At 37.7% G+C, this 14399-nt stretch overlaps 2 protein-coding genes and 1 pseudogene across 3 annotated transcripts; 1 reads left to right on the top strand and 2 right to left on the bottom strand.

The window, feature by feature from the left end:
* Window positions 1-335: 335 nt before the first annotated feature.
* On the top strand, window positions 336-3075 carry LOC111335109 (uncharacterized). The gene is made up of 2 exons (XM_022940967.2): window positions 336-1497; window positions 2252-3075. The coding sequence occupies exons 1-2, from the start codon at window positions 1251-1253 to the stop codon at window positions 2827-2829; spliced, it is 825 nt and encodes a 274-aa protein (XP_022796702.2). The 5' UTR covers window positions 336-1250; the 3' UTR covers window positions 2830-3075.
* LOC148725647 (U5 spliceosomal RNA) lies at window positions 572-659 on the bottom strand (annotated as a pseudogene).
* A 469-nt stretch (window positions 3076-3544) lies between the features above and the next one.
* LOC111335095 (zinc finger-containing ubiquitin peptidase 1) lies at window positions 3545-12688 on the bottom strand. 2 transcript variants are annotated; one of them, XM_022940952.2, is made up of 11 exons: window positions 12343-12688; window positions 12170-12232; window positions 11696-11761; window positions 10717-10892; window positions 10083-10214; window positions 9185-9353; window positions 8690-8881; window positions 7089-7151; window positions 6600-6705; window positions 5456-5625; window positions 3545-4322 (listed from the first exon to the last, which is right to left on the bottom strand). In XM_022940952.2, the coding sequence occupies exons 1-11, from the start codon at window positions 12512-12514 to the stop codon at window positions 4057-4059; spliced, it is 1575 nt and encodes a 524-aa protein (XP_022796687.2). In that variant the 5' UTR covers window positions 12515-12688; the 3' UTR covers window positions 3545-4056. The 2 variants fall into 2 exon arrangements, with proteins under 2 accessions (XP_022796687.2, XP_022796692.2); XM_022940957.2 differs by lacking the exon at window positions 11696-11761 and having other exon boundaries at window positions 12343-12687.
* Between the last annotated feature and the right edge of the window lie 1711 nt (window positions 12689-14399).

Here is a 14399-nt window from a genome sequence, read left to right as displayed (position 1 = left end):
ACAGTCAGCTATAAAAGTGCAACATGCAAAGGAAGAAACGGTAACGCGGTTGATATTGGTCACCTTGCGGCTCAACAAAAATCCCAGCAAAAAGCACAAATGACTTTGTTTGGATATCTTGCGTTTGATTACTAATAAGTTATCTTCCTCATAATGTTGACAAGCGGGCCCCGCCGAAAGGCAGGACTACTCGAAATAAATTGGTTTCTAGTCAACAAATGGTAAACACCACAGTTATGGATGCACGCGGGATGTTGCTAAGCACGAAAGAAGCGTGAGAGTCGCTCAAGGCGATAGCCAAGAGCGACTCTAGCTTTTTGAGTGCTTAGCAAACCTCCCAATTGCATCCATAACTCAATAGTGTACGCTGTGGTGTTTACCATTTGTTTTATAACATAACGTTGATACATTGTAGCTAAAGATTTCCGTTTTATTTAACAAATCTTACGTGACGAGAAAAAACAAGCGCGCGCGGAAAAATAGTCTTTGCATTTGCTCACGTCAGCAGCGTACACCCATGGGCAAATGGGGGACGCTAAATTGACCAATCAGAGCGCGCGCTTTGCTTTGGTTATGTTATAAACTCATTTAGCTCTCTTCCACGGAAACCTTTAGTAAAAGGCGAAAGATTTGTGCGACTTGAAGGAGGACCAGAGTGAACATACTAGGGCTGGCCTATGCTATCTAAAAGGCCTGTTGTGACAATACCACGATTTGGGAACCGAAAAAAAGTCGCGAATGTTCATTTGGTACAATCGTGAGTTGCATCCTTCGTTCATCATACCCGTTGTCGAAAGGAACCCATGCAAGACAAACTTACTGAAGGCAGGAGTGACATTCCATTCATTTTTGACGGTTAATGGTATTGCGCGAAGCTCTTGGGCCAAAAATCCGAGCGATAAAAACGAGGTTTCGTAACTTACAGTACGGACCGAGAATACAAGGTATGTAAAATATTTATTATATTGAGATTTCAAACAGTGGGAGAAAAGTTCAATTCGAATGAACTTTTTTAGCGGGCCGCACGATAAAAAAATGCCCGCTAAATTAATCTGTCATAGCGCACAAACTAACTGAGCGATACAGTTTACTCTGTGACTTTTTCATGGCGCGCACTAAGTTCAGATGAACGCACGAGCAATACAGCTTCCTTCTTTTGTGACGTACTTTCATAGCATTTTGAAACGCAAAAAGCAAGTGGAAAGGCTGGATAGCGTGGACATAGAAGAAGAAAGTTCCTTATAGGTATCATGTCCGTCGACCTCGATCATGTTATGATAGTTGTTCCGTTGCGCAAACCACGCGCTAAACTGTGCGCTGAGAGGAGAGTGGGTTCTATGAATGGAAGAGAAAGTCAATTAAAAAACGTTTTAGCTAAGATTGAACATGCAAACGACCGCAACACTAATTCATTGCCATCGCTGGGACACACTAAAGGAAAAGACGAAAACCAGCCGCATGTGAGCTGCCTGAAGGGTTATGCAAGAGAATCTCTAGGTATGTCAGTAGAGTCTTATACTTATTCAGTCCAGCGTGATCATCTTGTCAAGAGGATAGTTTTATTTGAAAACTAGCGTCCCTATAGATACCAAAGTATGATGCGGAGTGCTCGTTCAATCCATAAAAAGCTGTTATCATAGTGTTATCAAAAGCGCCCTCCAGTTATTTGAGAATGGGCTCGTTTGGAGAACTATTGTTCTATTGCTCTGCCCTTGACAGGCTGTTGCGTGCCTCGTATTTCATCGATTTTGTTATAGGACGCACTAAGCAGCTTGCGGGCTGTGGCTATTCCCCTATTAAAGAGGGAAAATAGTACAGACTTTGTGACACTGAAACATAAAGGATCACCAGAAAACAGGTTAAAACGTACTTGAGAGACGTCAAGGCTCCGCGTCCAACTCTTCCTTTCTTGTAACGAAAAGCACCAGCTGCGTTTGTTCCGTGAATAGAAACTAGTTGGTCTGGGTGCGAAATAAATCGCAATTTTTCTACGCGCACCTTATAAGCGAGGATGCACACGTCTCAGCATCCCCTTTCACAAGCTCTTGATCAGTATTCACCATATCAGCGTTTACGTTTACACGGTAGCTAGGATTTTACACTTCCCCGTAACAGGCTATTCAACTTAGTAATTAAAATGGAGAGAGCGCTGATGTTTCTTTTGTTTCTGGTAGGCCCAAGGGCTAAAATGCATCACGGTTGACGGTATAAAATTTAAATGAGGATTTAAAGAGGTTCTTTTTCCTTTCAGGCCTTGTTAGAGCTCTGGAGGTGTACAGTCCGAATAACCCGGCCACTGCAAAATGGCGCTCGGGCCTGCAGCCGCTAAGTCTTTACCAGCAAAGCAAGTTGGAAAAATCTGTGCGAGATTACAAAAGACTCTATAGTGTGCAGCACTCTCCGCCTCACGCAACTTTAACTGTTCGCTGGCGAAACAATGGAAAAGAGACCTGCTATACAGAGGAATCTCTTCAAAAAATTTTTAGCCACTTTGGTCAGATTAGAAAGATTAGTTTTCAGAGTGCTTGTAGCGCTCATATCGTACTTGAAAACGCGGAAAACGCATGCTTAGCTCTCGGCTTATCAAATTTAGGCTTTCCACGATGTCCCCTGCACGTTCGCTGGCTACCAGAGGAACAGAAGAGGTTGCTTTGGCGAAAAAATGATGCTGTTGCTGAGCCAATGAAAGTAAAGAATGTTGTAATCAATGGAAGGAATACTGGAGGCCTTCATGAGCCATCCAAAAAGGGGGCTAGAAAGTCGCCCCAAGCTCTGATGCGCCACAGTCAAATTTGCCGCACTACTCCTACTGACCAATTCACGCAGTAACGCACAATAGCCTTTAATAACTTTCGTTTGAAATATGGACCTAAACTACTTTGTTTGCTATTTTAAGGGTTTATCAGTTAATTCTGAGCAATAAAAACATATCCGGTTAAAACTTAAAGAACAAATAAGACCAAAATGTCCCTTATTTAAGCATTTATTTTATCGCATCCTTTCCACAAATATAATAAAATGTATTGCTTTGGCTTCATATAATAGAAACATAACTATTTCCAAAAATACAATTTCAACAATGTGATGAAATTTTGTGGGCCGAGGCCAGGAACGTGTTCGATAATTGAGTCAGTTTGCTAGACATAACGTCTCGTAGTCACGTTCGACGCACTAAAAACTACTATAAAACGAATACAAGAATTGTAAAAACGTGTAAAATGGTATATAAAAAGTCACTTGTAACAATGTAGCGGAATTCCAAATCGATTTCGATCAATTACGATCCTCATCAGTAGTACTCCGCCATGTTTAAAATACTCATGGCGGAGTTTAAAATACTCATACTTAAACATGGCGGAGTACTACTGATGAGGATCGTAATTGATCGAAATCGATTTGGAATTCCGCTACATTGTTACAAGTGACTTTTTATATACCATTTTACACGTTTTTACAATTCTTGTATTCGTTTTATAGTAGTTTTTAGTGCGTCGAACGTGACTACGAGACGTTATGTCTAGCAAACTGACTCAATTTCAACAATAAATATATATCTAATAGTATGTACTTGTTCCTTCCAATTACACTCTCGCACCGTTGAAGTTATTTTCATAAACAAATACACATTTTACAACCCGGTCTTTGGTTATCCTATTGGGCTTCAATAATGCCCTTTGTGGACATTCCAGTGAAAGCTGTTTAGCCATACTATCATGTAATAGCATTTTTTTAGCCAAGCAAACTCTGCAAGTTTCTTTTGCCATCTTTTTCATGGTTTCAAAGCTAATCTGTAAACCAATCCGAAAAGAATCGCTTCAAAAGCTATTACTAGAAAGCCTTTAGTTTTATCAATTCCTACACATTTTGTAGTCTATTTCAGTTCGTTGGCTTCAAAATATTCTTCCTAATCCTATTTGAAACTGTCACCTATGCTAGAGTTTAAAGAACTTGCCACAAGTAATAAGAGAAAACTGCTACCGGATCTACAAGATGTTTACTTGTGAATAATTGCTTAAACTTGTTCTTCAAGACAACTTGCAAATCAACTTCTTTATCTCAAGGTACTCTAAGAGAGTCTAAGGTTTTACTTTGTTCCATTTCTGAGGGGTCCATAATCCCATCCACATACACAATCTGGTACTGCTTACACCTCATCTGCTTCAGCGACCGTCGTAAGTGCCGCAAACCGGAACTGCTACTCTGAATGTCTTCCAAGAGGCTCTGCATCTGTTTGGCCGAATGGGATGGATCAAATAATAGGAGGTAGAGACCACCATCCTTACCGGAATGCTCCTCAACTCCAATCACCAGCCGACTATGGCCTGTTGGACGAAAATAATTAATTTAATTTTTTTTATTTAATTCATTCGCCACGGGAATGGCAGGAGAAAAGATCAGAACTTTCGTCCCAATTGACACCTAACCCCAATTCCCAGTAAACAGGCCAGACCACATCATAGTAATCTCGTGAGTCGGTTCTTTAACGTCGCCTGCCTAACCAAATTAACTAATTAATAGATGCAGGAGACGGGACCTACGGTTTATTCGTCCTTATCCGAGAAGACTAGAATGTCTATCCATTTCTTGATATATTATAGAAAGGTAGCACATTCTCCTTAGTTATTTTAAGACCTTGAGTGTTAGTCCGGTCAGGGCTCGAACCCTCGCCCTCCATCCTGCATAAGAGAATTATATCATAGATGCCTATTGACCCATCCGTTTCAGAGCTTGTCTCTATCTCTGGAGCATGGAGTGACACAGGGTATTTCTGTTACATGGGACGCTGGTCAAGTAGAGGTAGCCACACCCATCATTCCTCAAGTTTCCATGGCAGTTTGTTAGAACCCATCGACCCTTTACACTCTAACATCAGTATGCATATTCTCCATACAGTTCTCTGTTCATCTGCTAAAGTGCTGACAAGGAGAATTTGTTGAATAATCAAGAGAATTGCAGGATGATACGGTGCAGACAAATCTTAGGAGCCAATGGGTTGAAACTCTTAAGTAACCCTAACCCGATGCAAAGAGAGGTACAGTCAAACCTTGATTATCAGGACCTAAATTATCTGGATTTTTGATTATCTGGACTTGCTTCTTGGGTCCCATTTTCTACAAACATTTATATTCACATATTTTATTATCTGGGCTGCCAATTTTCTGGATCACTATACACCACTTTCATAAATGGCTGCTGGATTGATATTCTTTTGTTTAAATTCAAATTAGCCTCACTAGCCTCGCTTGAGATAATGCATTCTTTTGAATTTTGAACTGGGGAACGAGGCCAGAAAGGCTAATTTAAATTTAAACAAAAGAATATCAATCTGGCAGCCATTTATGAAGGTGGTCAATTATGCCCAGTTCTCATGAGTCTAGATAATCAAGGTTCAACCATACCGTGAAATATATCTCACTGGAACGAATCAAATCACACACAAACAAAGGTTACAAACCTTGATGCTGAAGGTAAAGTGGAGGAATTGAGGTTTGTCTGAGAACTGACGAACCCAAAGGGACTGCTGCAGAGTTCATGTTACAGCTGAAGTAACGCTTTATCCATGAAAACATTTCAGGATGTGTGCCATCACAACCAGTGGCTTGGTGGAAGTCAAGAATCTTGGCTCTGCAAAAATACATGACCATGAAATACTGGTTAAAGAACCTGCACATTATTGTAACCTAGGAGCTACGCCAGGGTTTGAACATCTTTACAGTATACCATTTGAAATAAACTTATTTTGTCTATCCATAGCCAGCCTTGATCATTCTCAGTCAGTTGTTCAACTCTCACTCTTGGTCTACTTTTTAAACACAAAAAGTAATGGGTGCCAAACCCTTTCACCCTCCCCCCTCCTCCTGCTCCCCCGTTGTGACTACAAAATAGTTTTTTCCAAAATCATCAACTCTATTTCAAGGAAAAAAATGTTGAGAAGAAATAAAAACATCAGCAAGAGCACTGATTGTTTCATTTACTAACAAAATCTCGGAGCCAACATTAGAAGAAATGTATGGTAAACAGTGCAGAGAATTGATCTTAAGATCATGGGAGTGCAAGGGTTGACATTTCGTAGGCTTCCAGGTGGGGGCTTCATAGAGGGGGGGCTTGTTAGAGAGAAAGGGACTTATCAGAGAGGGGCTTATCACAGACTGGGACATAATAGACACTTGAAGCTTTAGATAGGGTTCTGCAAGAGAGGGAGACTCATTAGCACAATTGGTGAGCACTAATCATGAGCATCTAAGGTAAAGGGAACTAAAAAGCTAAAGACTCCAGTACATATATCTTAGTAACCAAGTACGAGGGCCATACTGGGAGAATATCGGCCCGAGGTCTTGACAGTATAGACGAGCGCAGCGAGGTCTGTACAAAAAAGACCGAGGGCTGATATTCTTTCAATACGGTCCCGAGCAAGCTTGGTTAATAAGAGATTTATTATACGACTGAAGTTCAAAGGGACACAAGTGCGGTATCATTCAGTACCATTCGGGACAGTGCCCGGTCCAATACTGAGAAAATATTGACTGGCAATAGAGCATTTTGATTGGTTGATTTTAGTTATTGGCCCTCTGACTGCCCGCGTCATGTAATAACTGTACCTTATCTGAAGTGATCTCAAGACAGTTGCTATCTCTGTGGCTCCAATCCACTTTCTGGTATTGATCAGTTTGCATCCAAGTTGCTCAGAACCCTGCCTGTCGAATCCTTTAGGGAAGGTAAACAGCAGAATTTAATCATAGGTATTTCCCCCAAAATTTACAGTTGGTCAAGTAACTAGAAGAAAGAATTTTCCATTATCTGAGAATGTCTCTTATTTTTTAAAAAAGCCACCTTTCACACAGAAAGCACAGATTTTGAGATTCTTACAAGAAACTGCTGTAATTTTTCAAGCAACAATTCATTACCCTTTTCTTTAGAAGTATACATTGTTGAACAAGATAATTATTTTTTACATAACTCTGAACATAGTAGGTAGATTTTTTCAGACCAGTTACTAAGTTTTTTAATCTTGAAAATACTTGTCACCTAAACAGACCCTCCCTAGGCCTTGGAAGATTTAAAAGCATCTACTGAAAGTTTCCCCTTACCACTTGTCCAAGCAGCCTCTATAAACTGTTGAATTCTGGGTATAGATGGTACCTTCTCACCAACTGAACACACAAGGAAATGAAAAGAAAGATAATTTAGTTCCCAAGTTGTGTGGTCAAAACTTATAAAATAATAATATAATAATTAGATTAATGGCCGCTTACTACCTGACACATATTTACACCTCAGCAGAAAAAAAGGCAGCTAATTAGTGAGCAGTTAAAAGGACCTCTTGTTGCAACAATTAGATCACCCCTGATAAAGGCAACTAGACAGGAGTGTCAAAACAATGGGTCAATGAATTGTAATTCCCTAGTTTTACGCATATTTAATATTCAAATTGTAACGTAGTCTGGACACGTAATTTGTAACATACTTTAATTAATATAAATTCAAATGTACAACCGTTAAAAGCTCATTTGCAACTGAAGATGACATGAGAATGTCGAAACATGTCTTGTAAATTTAAATTTATTGTTTCTTTATTGAGAATTCCCTGGTTACATTCATTAAATCCTTAAACCAGAGTAACATCAAACCATATCTGATTGTCCATCTGGTTGCTCTGTGAACTTTAATATAACTAGCAGGCTCTTCTCAAAGGTGGATAGCCTGAGCAAATGGACAATCATATATCAACATCCACTTTTAAAGACTGTGAAAAGGCTCTCATTAGGTTAAGAACAAAAAAAAAAAAAGTCGGCAAAATGAATGTGAGAAACAGCAGTCAGCCCTGAATTCAATTAAGAAACAACAATTGCATTTCAAAACTGAACATAGGGATCAAAGTTCTACAAAATTTAATCACTCTAAGCAGAACCCTAAAAAACTTTCTGTTTCAAAATGTTGCGCTGCACAATGAAAAAAGTTTGAGTGATGCCTAGTTAGTTTAGAGAACCATTTTTCAATCTCACTAGAAGCCAACTCTTTCATTTAAAACTACCAAAGAAATACTTGTCAAAGTTTTCTTTGTCAAAAAATTCTCCAACCCATGAACTTCAACCCAAAAAATCCTTAGCATCTCTCGATTACTTTAAACTTAGGGTTGGAGCCCTTTCGGCCTCTCAACTTCATTCCTTTCTTTTGTATAGGTAATCACATGATTTCGAGTGCAATTTGGAATAAATAAACACGAGTAAATTTTTCAAAGACAGCTAACAAAATTGCATGAGCCCATAGGGCGAGTGCAATTTGTGGTCTTTGAAAAAATTTACAAGTGCTTATTTATTCCAAATTGCATGAGAAAATCATGTGATTATGTATTAATAATATACATGAAAAAATATGAGATAGCTTCTCATAACTATGCAGAAGAAAAGCATGTGCATCAGGTGCAAAAATAATTTATTCAAACTCTGCAAGTGACATTGACATTGACATTGACCAATCATTCTAACCAAATAAAATGTCTGGTTTGTTTCTTTCTTAATTTGCACTGAATTAACTCTCTTCTGCACTGAATTAACTCTCTTCTACACTGAACTAACTGAAAACTGCATTCATCTTAACCAATCAGAACTGAGAAATTTTTTCATGTATCTTATTAGAATATAAATCATATTGAAGAAATTTAGTTTATAATAAAAAATAATTTACTAACCACTGTACATAACTGGTCTATAGGTATCCATTTTTAGCAAAGCAGAAATCAACATTTGTAGATTTCTGTAGCCACACCCCCAGCCAGCATCACCCACAGTACTGGCAAAATGATCTGTATCTAGAGCCAGCCATGCAGCTTTGGTACCACTGACTCCCATGTCATATCGGTGATGAAGTTGAGGAATGATGCCTTTTCACAAAAGGAAACACTATTTGTTAGTATCACAACTTTATATAATTTGGACTAGTCCCTGGTGGGTATAATATTTTAAATTTAAATGTCTAAATTGCTATCTATGGCTTCACTAACCTTGAATAACAAACTACTACCTAAAAATCTTAATTCTATTGTACTTTCACATTCTATTATACAAGTGTTGGCGGAATGGAAGTCATAGAAAGTCCCGCAAATCTTTCTCAGATATTCAGAACAAAAGATAATAAGTTGATACCAACAACTTGTGGAACAAAAAAGACAAAATCTCACTTATACCTCTGGTGCATGATTCCCCACTATCATTGTCTGTCATTAAAATTTTCAACATTTCGGCTTTCCTGGCATAGTAATCACCGACAGATGCTTTATTCCTGGCCACATCCCTCTCTAGAGAACGACTGTACTGAGTAACATAACCCCCAGAGGAAGTCATACCATACATGGCCTTTCAATACGAGAGGTAGGAGAGAAGACAAATTAAGTTATTTTTTCGTTAAGAACTAGAAAGATTTGACAATAAAACTGATTCCGCAGATTTCAATTTTCTATTCACTTGAACCACAACTGCAAATTTTGAACTCAACTGGGAAAAAAGGCAAGGCCTGCTCATTAGAAGCTACAGAGGCCTGGTTGTCAGTAAACAAGACTTAGAATGGAGGAACCATTTTTTGAGCCTGGGATGGGATCTAGTGCAAGACACTTAATTCACACAAGGCCTCTCCCAACACATGGCATAAATGAGTATCTGAAAACTGTAAGAATTGAGAGATGAATTGACCTCAAATTATCCTCAATGGAATGTTAGACCATCACTCAATTGACCACACCTTAGTACCAGCCAGGCAACCGGGCACAATCCAAACAAGGGACATGTAGCTTGTGTCGGTTAAAACAGGCAGAGTACAAGAGAACACAAATTTGATTAAACTGTGGGTTCTGTCAGAGAGAATATTAATGCTCTTATGTCTGGTTACAAAGTTAACACAGCCTGCTTACTGAAATGCATGCAACCCACTTACAGATATAACAAACTAATGGTGTTAAGAGCACAATCCAGTGATCCTTCTTGGGGCTGAAATCTGTCTGCTTTTAGTCAAGTGACCTGATCTTTGGGTCAATATATTTTTCAATGAAAATCATAGTACTTTATCAAATCAATATTGTTTGTTGAAACCTGAAGTTTCTTTAGCTCTTCATCCTCTTGAAGTTTTTGTTCCTCCTGTTCTCTTCTTTGTTCACTTTCCAGTGCCTGAGCTAACAAATGATCATCCCACTCAGATGGCTGGTTCTCAAGTCGTTCCATTTCCTGTAGAACAATAATCCTATTTTAAGAAAAAAATCTTTGAAAAAATAAAATTCCCCCCTTCTAGAAAAAGTGCCACGAAAGAGAATCAGAATTTGATAATTAATATAAAAAAAAAAAACAGTCTGCTCTTGAGAGGCATATCAAGTGCACAACTTCAACATTAATGGAGTTACAATGAATATAGCATTTTTCTGAATATCTTAATCACCTGTGATAAAAAGAATAATGGTTTAAAGTGTTTGTAATTTGACCCTGTACTTCCAAGCACAAAAGTTTTAAAACAAGCAAATCAAGGAAAAATATCAGTACATAATTCTAACAAAGTAATGGGAAAAAGGGAATTATGCAAGACATCTTTTTAACTCATCTCCCTCCCCAAATATCATTTCCTTTACTAGCTACCATACAAGGTTTAGAGCAGAACATTTCATAGGGGTAGAAGGAGATTCCAGAGGGAAAAAATTACCCAGCAGGAATGACACATCTACTAATTAAAAGTTACTTGTTTTTCAAGTTCTTGAGCCAGTGCAGTATCATTCTGTGTGTAAATCACTGGTACTTCATACTGGTCCTGTGGTTGAAATGTTACCCCTAACAGACTGTTTGTAGTGGCATCATTTATGGCTTGATCTTCTAATGAGTGTGCAAACATGTGATCATCCCACTCTGGCGCAGAAACTCAGAATATAGAATAATAAAGAGAGTAAAGATGTCACTATAGTTTTTAAGACAGAAAACAATGATGATAATCATCATGATATCCTATGATATGTATTTTGAAATGGTTCTATCCCAAAAATGAGACTGAAACAAAGACAAACTTTAAAATATATATTGATTACATTGTTATCTCATTCTTTTATTTTCTCATCTTATCTATACATTATCTAGTAATGGAAAAGAGTTCAGGTAACACATCATATTAAAAAAATTATACTTTTTTTTTAGATTGGACACACTATTTTGGCAAGTACTTTTTGGCCAAAAATAATACTGGAATCACAAGAGAATGAGAAGCAGCTTTTTTTCACTGTAGTAGCACTTTATATTTTTAATGATATTTTCTTCAAATAATTGTTTATTTATGGGTACATGTAGATGTTTTTAAATATTTACACACTTGAAAACAAGTTATCATTCGGATACTCATTGGTATTATATTGTTTATAATATTCTTTTTAACTTTTTATTTGTTATTTGATGGCTATTTTATAAAGTTGTGTATGTTTAAAAGGGGGTAAGTTTCTAAAGAAACTGTAGTGCTGCATTAGAAAGGTTTTATAAAATAATTTGCTTTTATCGATTGAATTGATAATGTGAATAGGCAAAGAGTATGAAAACTAGCTTAAGAACTCTCTATGGTGGCCAATTTACTGATCTACTTAGAGGATGAAACCAAATTATCTTGTTTATGTTTATGTTCTTTATGGCAAACTTAAGGTATTGTCTATCTTAGTAGTTATTTTTATTTCAAGGCTTACATGGTATGTACTCCGTGCCAGTGACAACAGATTGTCCCTCTAAGCAAGATTGCTTGGCTCTGCCATCTATAGGAGTTGATAAAATATTTGAACTTTGTTTGATTAAAATTTGAAGAAATACTAATTTTTAGGAAATTTCAAATTTTATCAGTTCTAATGTCTAGTCAAAACCTGTCACTAATGGTGATTGAAATAATATTTTTAGCTGATGTTTGCTAATTATTTGCATTAATTGAGTTAAATTTACTTGTTTGACTTTTTAATCGTCTTGTTTAAAATCAATTAAATATGTCTCACGAGTTTTACGCAAACGTCACAATTCAAACTTTCCTGAACAAAAATAAACACATATGAGTGAATATGAAACTCGAATAGGATACCGTGGATTAATATATTTATTTGAAACCATTTTATAATTCTAAGTGTTTTCTCTGTGGCCTATGACAGGAACAAAATACTTCCAATTTAACTTACCTATCTGTTGACATCTTCCGTAATTACATTCTCGAAAATCGGCTGCATCCGAGATTCCCGGAACTGAAATCAAACAAAAACAAACCTTATTTTATTTACTTCCCATGTACCTGCTAGAGGCTTTTAAATTATTTTTTACGATTGAAATCGCTCTTCGAAAATGCTCTTTTCACCTAAATCATCGCGTCGATTCGCCTCAGATGATGTGGAGGGTTGTGTGAAATGTTCCTCTACATGAATACCGATGTTCTCTTTTGATACAGATGTACCACAAACAGGACAAATCGAAAAGGAAGGAGGAAGGTCGATGTCATGTCGATATAATTCTTCACGCCGTCTTTTCATATCAACTGATGCTAGACCTGGATCACGAAGACATCACCGCAAGCATATTAAAATCATGCTTTCGGTTTGAGAGGAGTTTCAAAGATAACGAAAACGTGAAAGACCTCTGATCACAAACGACTTTCTTGGTGATAGCGATTTGCCACCAGTAGAAAATCACCAGGCGTTGCGATCAAGCTTGAGCGTCACAACGAGGCGAATCTTTGAAACTCTGTCGTGTCACGTTCCATCTAGTCAAAATCTATTGCGTTACTGTTACGAGTGTGACAGCAGTGACTTTGGTACAAACATTTTTAGGGAGAAATTTGATGAAAAACTTGATTTCTTAATTACTCGTTGTCCTCAAAAATTGGGAAGAGCAATTTATTTCAAAGTATGGGCTAAAGCTGATGTTTCGTATATGAGAACGATCCTTCGCAGTAAAGCACTATTTGAGCAATAGTGGAAATCAGACCTGAAAAAAATTTCAGGCCTGTACGGGATTCGAACCACTGACCTCTGTTCACACAGATGTTTCATATGTTTGTTGTTGTTTGATTTATCATCTACGGGTTTATATCGAATTAATTTGATGGCCTGCTCCCAGTTGGCTTGTTAGCTCAATTGGTAGAGCGCTGCACTAGTATCGCAGAGGTCAGTGGTTCGAATCCCGTACAGGCCTGAAATTTTTTTCAGGTCTGATTTCCACTATTGCTCAAATAGTGCTTTACTGCGAAGGATCGTTCTCATATACGTCTCATAACCGCAGTTCACACATATGTTTCATATGTTTGTTGTTGTTTGAAAGCTGATGTTGTGGGTCACAGCTGCTAACTACCTAAGTTCTTTTTTGATGGCTCTTTTCTAAAAAAGAAATACTAATTTGCTGGTGATCTAGAGATGGAAAATAAGTGTGAGTTAAACTGAGAGAGCATACAACTGCAAAGGAGTGGGACAGCCCCCAAAAAGGTGGTCTTAAAAAATGGTACAACTTCAACAAAAAAAATCTTAAAAAAACTTGTGAATAAAGGCTGATAGTTTCCAAAGAAACTGTTTGGGGCTGCGTAGATGGGGGTAACGAAATAATTTGGGTATATCAACAAAGTTGAAATGGTAAATTGGCCACCGTAACGATTACAAAAGCTGACTTTAAAAAAGTTGACGTTGGTGGCCCACCAATAACGTAGCTCCATTTTCTGCCTTTAAAAGCACACACAACCCAAAATTCCTCTATTCGCTCCGACGAAGGGCTAACGCTCGAAACGTCAGCTTTTGTAATCGTTACGGTGGCCAATTTACCTTTTCAACTTTGTTGATATATCCAAATTATTAAAAAAACTTGATCGAGTAATCGAAATATCCTTCCTGCTTTTATTTGTCTCCTGTTAGTTAGTTAGTTAGTTTTTTTCTTTCTTTCTTTGTTTATCATTGAAAAGAGAATCTAAAATGGAAACGAGAACTACGCCAACAACCATAGCAAAAATAAAAAATAACAATCTCTAAAGGAAGAGGCTTTTTTGATGAACAGGCTTACTAGCCCTCTTTTCCTCGAATCCTACCTTTAGGCCGTACACATTTTCCCACAATACATAGTAAACCATAGAGGTTCCTTTTAGGAACTGGATTTTGACCCTGATAACGCTTTGTAGCTTGCATTTGAGGAGTGGTTCCGTCGGCGGACGATGAAAGAATATATATTTTCATCTTTCATCAAAGGGCCCTTACCGCCCGAAGAATATCAATGCGACCGTTTTTCTTTTTCCTCATTCTTTCTTTCTTTCTTTCTTTCTTTCTTTCTTTCTTTCTTTGTTTCCTCGTTCCTTTCTCCTCTTCTGTCGAATGCGTCTTTGATCGATGGGCACCGATTTGTGTTCATGTGGGAGGAGAAAAGAGGACCTTTTTTGAT

This window comes from Stylophora pistillata, chromosome 8, assembly GCF_964205215.1.
Source record: "Stylophora pistillata chromosome 8, jaStyPist1.2, whole genome shotgun sequence".
Lineage (NCBI taxonomy): Eukaryota > Metazoa > Cnidaria > Anthozoa > Scleractinia > Pocilloporidae > Stylophora > Stylophora pistillata.
This window is presented reverse-complemented; position numbering and strand designations above follow the sequence as displayed.